At 50.1% G+C, this 9539-nt stretch overlaps 1 protein-coding gene across 3 annotated transcripts in view; it reads left to right on the forward strand.

Annotated features, from left to right (window-relative positions):
• The first annotated feature begins 1099 nt into the window (after positions 1 to 1099).
• The window catches only part of MON1A (MON1 homolog A, secretory trafficking associated), a 26285-nt gene continuing 17845 nt past the window's right edge, over positions 1100 to 9539 (forward strand). Inside the window, exon 1 of one of the 3 annotated variants that reach the window (XM_023231619.1) lies at positions 1100 to 1451. Coding sequence is in view for 1 of the 3 variants with exons in the window: in XM_023231618.2 (XP_023087386.1) it covers positions 6409 to 6461 (53 nt within the window). In the remaining 2 variants the exon portion in view is untranslated. Of the gene's footprint in view, positions 1452 to 6407; positions 6462 to 9539 lie in introns of those variants that run through there. The other 2 variants (XM_023231622.3, XM_023231618.2) reach the window with 2 other exon arrangements.

A 9539-nucleotide genomic window follows, 5' to 3' on the forward strand; every position in this document is an offset into this window, starting at 1 on the left:
AGGATGGTCTCGATCTCCTGACCTCGTGATCCGCCCGTCTCGGCCTCCCGCAGTGCTGGGATTACAGGCTTGAGCCACCGCGCCCGGCCAATTTTTGCTTTTTAAAACCATCTCTAAAAATAAGGGCCTTTTGGGAAAGCCTGTTGTTGCCTGTTTTCCTGTTGTTTTTATTGCTTTGCATCTAGGAAATTACAAATAATGATTCTTTGCAATGGCAGATCACCTGGGGAACTTTTAAAACAATAGTGATGCCTGGTTCCCCAACACTCCACCTTACTCTAAATTCAATTAAATCAAAATCTCTAGGGCTGGTGTCCAGGCATTAGTTTTTTTTGTTGTTGTTGTTGTTGTTTTTGAGACAGGGTCTTGCTCTGGTGCTTAGGCTGGAGTGCAGGGCCATGATCACGGCTTACCGCAGCCTCGACCTCCTGGGATCCCACCTCAGTCTCCCAAGTAGCTGGGACTATAGGCACGAGCCATCAAGGATGGCTAGTTTTTGTATTTTTAGTAGAGATGGGGTTTCACCATGTTGGCCAGGCTGGTCTGGAACTCCTGACATCAAGTGATCCGCCCACCTCGGTCTCCCAAGTGTTGGGATTACAGGCGTAAGCCACCTCGCCCGTCCTAGCTTTTTTTTTTTTTTTTTTTAAAGCTTCCAGGGATATTCTGTGTGCCGTCAGTTGAGAACTACCGTTCTAGAGCATTATACTGATACATTAAAACGTGGCTACAAATACGTTTTTAGAAACAATTGGTGAGACAAAAAAAAAAAAAGAAAGAAAGAAAAAAGAAAAAAAAGAAACAATTAGTGCGACTTTTGCGCATGCCCACATCCTTTACAGCCTGTGTAGCTAGGCCCACTGATGTCATTTATCCAGTCCCTCAAACTTGCACTGTCCTTCCACAATCAGTGGGAGAAACAACCCCAACGTCCCTTTCTCTCCCTTGAAATGAACTGCTAGCTGGCTTGGAGGGAGAGGCCCAGAGTCCAGGTCTGCGGTCTGTGTAGGGCTCTAGGCTCTAAGGAGGCGCCCAGGTCCCTAGAAGGCGGCGCCGGGTGAGGCAATCCCGGACGCGGGTCAGGACCTGCCCGCAGCTATGCTGGGACGAGGAACCCAGAACCAGTCCCGCGGCGCTGCAGGCGGCCGAGCGCTAAGGACTACATTTCCCACAATGCACCCCGGGGGCGGGCCGGGTCGGGCTGTGCCGCTGGAGCTGGGCCTTGGCTGCTAGAGGCCGGAGAAAGCTGTCTTCCTGCACCGGTGGCCGGGTGAGGGTGGTGGGAGGGCGCGGTGCCTGCGCTGTGGCCATGTCTGTGTACGCAGGGGGCCGGGGCCCTGCGAAGCTGTGCCCTCAGGCCGGGCCCAGCCGGACACCCTTACCCCCCCAGGGGTCTGGCAGAGGGCAGTGACCGGCACCTTCTGTACGTCCTGGGCCCCTCTGAGAAACAGGTGAGTTGACTGCCAGCCCACGTGGCCTGGAGGCACCTAGAGACTGGAGAGCTGTCATCTTTGGAGGGAGGGGCTTGAAGACGGCCATCAACGCTATCGCTTGCAATGGGGAGATTGTGTCTCCCTGGGGTCCCTCAGCCGGCTGGCTCCCAGCTGGGGAATACAAAAGGCGAGATCTGGAACCCATACTTAGGCTGGGAGGACGAGGTCCGGTAGGGGGCAGTGGCCAGGTAGGACTCTCCCCACCCCCCACCCCTACCCCTCAACAAATGTACACATATTTGGCCGGTAGAGTCTTCTCAAAAAGCAACAGAGGTGACTGGGATGAGCGGGGCAGCACCTGGAAAGGGCTTGGGGCTTTGCTTTGTTGTTGTTTTTAGACGGAGTTTCACTCTTGTTGCCCAGGGTGGAGTGCAGTGGTGTGATCTCAGCTCTCTGCAACCTCTGCCTCCTAGGTTCAAGCGACTCTCCTGCCTCAGCCTCCCGAGTAGCTGGGATTACAGGCATGCACCACCACGCCCAGCTAATTTTTTGTATTTTTGTATTTTTTTAGTAGAGACGAGGTTTCACTATGTTGGCCAGGCTGGTCTCGAACCCCTGACCTCAGGTGATCTGCCTGCCTCAGCCTCCCAAAGTGTTGGGATTACAGGCATGAGCCACTGCGCCCAGCTGGACTTTGCACCAGTTTGCCTGGTGCAACTGGGTTGTCCCTTGTACTAGGTGAGCCACACTTTCTGGGCACAAGTTTGCAGAGGGAGGGTAAGCAACCTTTGTCAGGGAGGGAAGTAACCACCAGAAGTGACAAGGACCAGACTATGATCTCAGCATGGAGTAGGCATCCTGCTGAAGCAGCCATAGCACAGCCTCACCTGGGCCTTGTCTGCCACACATCTTGTGTCCTGGCACCTCCTTCCCAGACAGACCACTCCAAGGGTTAAGGTGAAATGAAGTGCTATCCAAGCAGGAAGAGGGAACAGGAGTGGTAGGGAGTCAGTAGGGAGGGGCTCCTGAAGGCCTTCTCGGCTCCAGGGCTGCCTGAGTGAGAGAGGCACACTAGAAGGGCTGACTGAGCCAACTTGTTTGGTGACATTGCTCACAGGCATAGCAGGGCACTTTTAGGAAAAGCAAGGCCTGGGGCTTCTGAGAAGGGTCCCCTGAGAAGGGGCATCTGGGGCTGGTTCTAAGAGACCTCCTTTGCCTTACTTCTTCAATTCTAGCCTCCCAGGAGCTTCAGTTGCACAGTTGTGGCTCCAGTGGGGGTTGGGGTGGATTTTGCTGTGATTCACTCAGCCTCCCTGTTTGAGTGTCCAGAGTAAGTATTCAGAGAGCTGTTTGCTTCATCAGGCCTCTGGCTGGACCCCAGACTGACCTAGGAGATGCTGAGATACTGTATGATCTCAGGTGGTAGGAGAACTGTTGTGAAGGAAGTATCCACTAGCTCTGGCCAGCTGATCCTCCCCCCGCCAACCCTTCCCCAGGCAGGTACCATGCTGGGTACCACTCAGCCACTCTGGGCTTAGTCAGCTAAAGCCCACAAAGGATCAGTGGAAAGTGGGCCCTGAGGACAGAATAAGTAAGCTATTGTAGACCTTGTCTGGTTCTTTGAACCAAAAGTGCAAGGTCACAGAGCAGTGACACGTGGCAGACCAAGGAGTTTTTTGTTTTATTGTGAGTTTTTTTTTTTTTTTTTTGAGACAGAGTTTTGATCTTTCGCCCAGGCTGGAGTGCAATGGCGTGATATCAGCTCACTGCAACCTCTGCCCCCTGGGTTCAAGCGATTCTCCTGCCTGAGCCTCCTGAATAGCTGGGATTATAGGTGCCCGCTACCACACCTGGCTAATTAAGGAGTTTAATTTAGGAGAGACTTCCAAGAGCAGCAGAGAGCCAGTTGTCTATTCCTGCAACTCCAGAGCCAGTGAACAACCAGTTAGCCTGGAGGAACTCCCAGCTGTCTATAAGACAGCTCTTTGACCTGACTCCCAACTGTCTATAGATAGCCCTAGCCTGAAGGTGAGTCGCTTCAGGCTAGGGCCCACCTGGCTTTGCCAGGTCAGAAGCATATTTGCCCATATGCCATTGTAAGCTGAGCAAAATCTCAGAGGCCTGATTTACATGACACAGACCACTGGATTCATGTGGTATTATAAGTGCAGTCACACATGGACTGAATGCTAAGTAAGAATAATCAGGATGTGCTAATGGGAGCAGCTGAGTATGTAATCAAATTACATGGATTATTTCATTTAATCTTCCCACAACCCAAGGAATCAATACTACCATCCCATTTTATAAATGAGAAAACTGATACCAGGCCAGGTTAGTCCAGGTCCTTCTAACTTCAGAGCCATTGTTCCTGAACATCTGACTACTACCAATGATAAGTCTTCCCCACAGGCAGGGATTTCCAGAGGCCACATGATAGATGTGATGGAACTGGGCATTCTTCAGAGATCTTTCAGTTTTCCCTTCCATTTTTTTTTTTTAATTGCCTGAGGAATAAAAACACAAGTTCGGCTGGGCACTGTGACTCATGCCTGTAATCCCAGCACTTTGGGAGTCCAAGGCAGGTGGATCACCTGAGGTCAGGAGTTTGAGACCAGCCTGGCTAACATGGTGAAACCCCATCTCTACTAAAAATACAAATATTAGATGGGCATGGTGGTGCACACTCGTAATCCCAGCTACTCGGGAAGCTGAGGCACAAGAATTGCTTGAACCCGGGAGGCAGAGGTTGCAGTGAGCCAAGATCACACCACTGCACTCCAGCCTGGGTGACAGAGTGAGACTCCATCTCAAAAAAAAAAAATCTCCTTCCCAAAGATGTTTGCTGGCTGGATGTGGTGGCTCACACCTGTAATCCCAGCACTTTGGGAGCCCTAGGAGGGAGGATCTTCAGCTCAGGAGTTCAAGAACAGCCTGGACAACATACTGAGACCCTATCTCTACAAAAATAAAAACTAAAAAGTTAGCCAGGCGTGGTGGCACGTGCCTGTAGTCTCAGGTACTCAGGAGGCTGAGGTGGAAGGAGCACTTGAGCCTGAGAGGCCAAGGCTACAGTTAGCTGTGATCACATCACTATTCTATCTCAAAAAAAAAAAAAATAGAACTCCTTCTGCATGTGGCTTAAAGCCACACTGAAATTTGTGGCAGTTAGCCTTCAATCCAGAGAAATAAAGCAGGGCAAGAGGGGTAAAGAGCAGGGATATTGATAAGGTAATGCTTGAGTAGCAACCTGAAGGAAGTGAGGGACTGAGTCACATAACTAGCCCAGGCAATGGAGTAGGTCAAGTGGGGTGCAGGGGGAAAGTTCAGCAAGGGCAAAGTTCTAAAGTGAAAGTGCCCAGGAGGCTTAAGGAAAGCTAGGAGGTCACTGTGGCTGGACTGAATCACAGTTAGTATGGAAAAAGGATAGGAGATGAGGTCAAATAAGTAATGGGGAAGGAGTTATGTTGAGTGGGGCCTTGTGCACCACTGTGAGGAAATTGGCTTTCTTACTGAGTAAGGTAGGACCATCGCAGAGTTGTGAGCAGAGGAACTGCATGACCTGAATTTTGTATCAGGAGAATCACATTGCTGTAAGAAGCACAGATTATGCAGGGACAAGGGCAGAAGAGGGGAGACTGGATAGGAGACTACTGCAACAGTCTCCTAGAGTGACACTGGTGACTTTGACCACAGTGGTAGTTGTGGAGGTGATAAGTCGTCAGATTCTGGATATAGGCATTTCCCACTTAACATCAGTAATCTGTTTCATGAAAATTGGACATTCTGTGTGAAATCATTAACTTAATATATTTTCCATTGATTGACTGATTGAGACAGGGTCTTGCTCTGTTGCCCAGGCTAGAGTACAGTGGCACAATCATGGCTCACTGCAGCCTTGACCTCCTGTACTCAAGCGATCCTCCCACTTCCGCCTCTTAAGTAGGTGGGACTACAGGCATGAGCTGCCCCGCCCAGCTAATTTTTTATTTTGTAGAGACAGGGTCTCACTATGTCAGCCAGGCTGGCACTCAGTAATTTTCTATCAATTCTATTTGGAATGTAATTTGAAGCTTTAAATGCACATTACTTTGTTAAAAATATAGATAAGATTTTAATGATGTAAATATACAGATTTTCTATATAAACATACACTGGGCCAGGTGTGGTGGCTCACACCGTAATCCCAGTACTTTGGGAGGCTGAGGCAGGCAGATCACTTGAGTCAAGGAGTTTGAGACCAGCTTGGGCAACATAAGGAGACCCTGTCTCTACAAAAAATTTAAAAATTAGCCAGGCATGATGGCACATGCCTGTGGTCCCAGCTACTTGGGAGGCTGAGGTGGGAGGATCACTTGGGCCTGGGAGGTTGAGGCTACAGTGAACTGTGATCACACTATTGCACTTCGGCCTGGGTGGCAGAGTGAGACCCTCTCTCGATAGATAAATAAACATAAGCTGAATCAATATAGGTTTGGTATATTAGTTAACTATTGCTGTGTAACAAATTATCCCAAAACTTAGCAGCTTAAAATGACAGTATTTATTACCGCATACTATTCTTGTGGGTCAAGAATTTGGGAGCAGCTTAGCTGGATGGCTCAAACTCAGGGTCTCTTATTACTTTGAAGTCACCTGAAGGTTTGACTGGGCCTAGATGATCTGCTTCCAAGATGACTCACTCATGACTAGCAAGTTGGTACTGGCTGTTCACAGGAGGTCTCAGTTCCTTGCCATGAAGTTCTCTCCATAGAGCTGCTTACATGTCCTTACAACATGGCTGATGGCTTTCCCTAGAGGGAGGGATCTGAGAGAACAAGGCAGAAGCCACATGTCTTTTATGACCTAGCCTCAGAAGTCACACATTGTTTTTTCATTTTGTTTTGACAGGGTCTTGCTCTGGCACCCAAGCTGGAGTGCACTGGTGCGATCTCGGCTCGCTGCAACCTCTGCTTCCTGGGTTCAAGTGATTCTCATGCCTCAGCCTCCCGAGCAGTTGGGATTACAGGCGCCCACCACGACACCTAGGTAATTTTTGTATTTTTAGTAGAGATGGGGTTTCACCATGTTGTCCAGGCTGGTGTCAAACTCCTACCTCAATTGATCTGCCCATCTTGGCCTCCCAGAGTGCTGGGATTACAGGCATGAGCCACTGTCCCCAACCACACATTGTTATTTACAGCGTCCTATTGGTTGCATAGGTCAGCCCTGCTCAGTGTGGAAAGGGAGTATGCAAAGGCATGCATAGCAGGAGTTGAGGATCACTAGAGACCATCTTGAAGGCTGACAACCACAGCTGGATATTAAAAACGAAAAGGCATTCTATGGTGAAAATGTTAACCAGAGACATTTTGCTCGATGTGCCTGTATTCTGAAATAGAACTGACAGGATTTGCTCATGGTTTGGTATATGAGGTGTGGGAAAAAAAAGAGAGGCATAAGGGTTGACTCCAAGGTTTTCCTTTTTTTTTTTTTCTATGAGACAGAGTCTCACTCTGTCGCCCAGCCCGGAGTGCCATGGTGTGATTTCGGCTCACTGCAACCTCCGCCTCTCCAGTTCAACAAATTCTCCTGCCTCAGCCTCCTGAGTAGTTGGGACTACAGGCATGAGCCACCACACCCGGCTAATTTTTTGTATTTTTAGTAGAGATGGGGTTTCACCATGTTAGCCAGCATGATCTCAATCTCCTGACCTCGTGATCTGCCTGCCTCGGCCTCCCAAAGTGCTGGGATTACAGGTGTGAGACACCGTGCCCGGCTGACTCCTTTCACCAAACAACTGAAAGGATGAGATTGTCTTTCTTGGCCAGGTGCAGTAGCTCACACCTGTAATCCCAGCACTTTGGGAGGCCAAGGCGGGTAGATCACAAGGTCAGGGGTTTGAGACCAGCCTGGCCAACATAGTGAAACCCTGTCTCTACTAAAAATACAAAAATTAGCCAGTGTGGTGACATGCACCTGTAGTCCCAGCTACTCGGGAGATTGAGGCATGAGAATCACTTGAACCTGGGAGGTGGAGCTGAGATCACGCTGTTGCAGTGAGCTGAGATTTCATGTTTGCACTCCAGCCTGGGTAACAGAGCAAGGCTGTCTCAAAAAAAAAAAAAAGATTGTCTTTGTCTTTCTCTCTTTCGTTCTTTCCTTCCTTCCTTTTCCTTTCCATCCTTTCTTCCTTTCCCTCTGTTTTTCTTTTTTTTGAGATGGAGTCTCACTCTGTCACCCAGGCTGGAGTGCAGTGGCTGGATCTCAGCTCACTGCAAACTCCGCTTCCCGGGTTTACGCCATTCTCCTGCCTCAGCCTCCCAAGCAGCTGGGACTACAGGAGCCCGTCACCTCACCCAGCTAGTTTTTTTGTTTTTTTTTTTTTTGTATTTTTTAGTAGAGACGGGGTTTCACCGGGTTAGCCAGGATGGTCTCAATCTCCTGACCTCATGATCCACCCGTCTCGGCCTCCCAAAGTGCTGGGATTACAGGCTTGAGCCACTGCACCTGGCCTTTCCCTCTTTTCCCTTTTTCCCTCCCTCCCTCCCTCCCTTCCTTCCTTCCTTCCTGACAGAGTCTCACTCTGTCACCCAGGGTGGAGTGTGGTGGCACAATCTCAATCTCCGCCTCCTGTGTTCAAGCGATTCTCCTGCCTGAGCCTCCCAGGGTAGCTGGAATTACAGGCATGCGCCACCATACCCAGCTAAGTTTTTGTATTTTTTTTTTTTTTTTGAGACGGAGTCTTGCTCTGTCGCCCAGGCTGGAGTGCAGTGGCCGGATCTCAGCTCACTGCAAGCTCCGCCTCCCGGGTTCACGCCATTCTCCTGCCTCAGCCTCCCGAGTAGCTGGGACTACAGGCGCCAGCCACCACGCCCGGCTAGTTTTTTGTATTTTTTAGTAGAGACAGGGTTTCACCGGGTTAGCCAGGATGGTCTCGATCTCCTGACCTCATGATCCGCCCGTCTCGGCCTCCCAAAGTGCTGGGATTACAGGCTTGAGCCACTGCGCCCAGCCGTTTTTGTATTTTTAATAGAGACAGGGTTTCACTGTGTTAGCCAGGGTGGTCTCAATCTCCTGACCTCATGATCTGCCCACCTCGGCCTCCCAAAGTACTGGGATTATAGGTGTGAGCCACTGCGCTCGGTTGTCTTTCCTTTCCTTCTTTTTTTTTTTTTTGAGACAGAGCTTTGCTCTTATTGCCCAGGCTAGAGTGCAATGGCATGATCTTGGCTCACTGCAACCTCTGCCTCATGGGTTCCCAATGGCATGATCTTGGCTCACTGCAACCTCTGCCTCATGGGTTCAAGTGATTCTCCTGCCTCAGCCTCCCAAGTACCTGGGATTACAGGCATTCACTACCACACCCGGCTAATTTTGTATTTTTAGTAGCGATGGGATTTCACCAAGTTGGCCAGGCTGGTCTTAAACTCCTGACCTCAGGTGATCCACCCCCATTGGCCTCCCAGAGTGCTGGGATTACAGGCATGAGCCACTATGCCCAGCCATGAAATTGTCTTTTACTGAGATGGTGAAAATTCTGGGAGAAGTGGTAAGTGCCTGTAGTCCCTGCTACTGGGAAGGCTGAGGCAGGAAGTTCACTTGAGCCCAGGAATTTGAGGCTGTAGTGCATGGTGGGGTGGTGATTCCACCTGTGAATAGCCACTGCACTCCAGACTTGGTGACAGAGCAAGACCCCATCTCTTAAAAAAAAAAAAAAAAAAAAAAAAGGCAGGGCGCAGTGGCTCAAGCCTGTAATCCCAGCACTTTGGGAGGCGGAGACGGGCGGATCAGGAGGTCAGGAGATGGAGACCATCCTGGCTAATACGGTGAAACCCCGTCTCTACTAAAAAAAATACAAAAAACAAGGCCGGGCGCGGTGGCTTAAGCCTGTAATCCCAGCACTTTGGGAGGCCGAGACGGGTGGATCACGAGGTCAGGAGATCGAGACCATCCTGGCTAACACGGTGAAACCCCGTCTCTACTAAAAATACAAAAACTAGGCGGGCGAGGTGGCGGGCGCCTGTAGTCCCAGCTACTCGGGAGGCTGAGGCAGGAGAATGGCGTAAACCCGGGAGTCGGAGCTTGCAGTGAGCTGAGATCTGGCCACTGCACTCCAGCCCCGGC

Source organism: Piliocolobus tephrosceles, chromosome 2 (genome assembly GCF_002776525.5).
Source record: "Piliocolobus tephrosceles isolate RC106 chromosome 2, ASM277652v3, whole genome shotgun sequence".
Lineage (NCBI taxonomy): Eukaryota > Metazoa > Chordata > Mammalia > Primates > Cercopithecidae > Piliocolobus > Piliocolobus tephrosceles.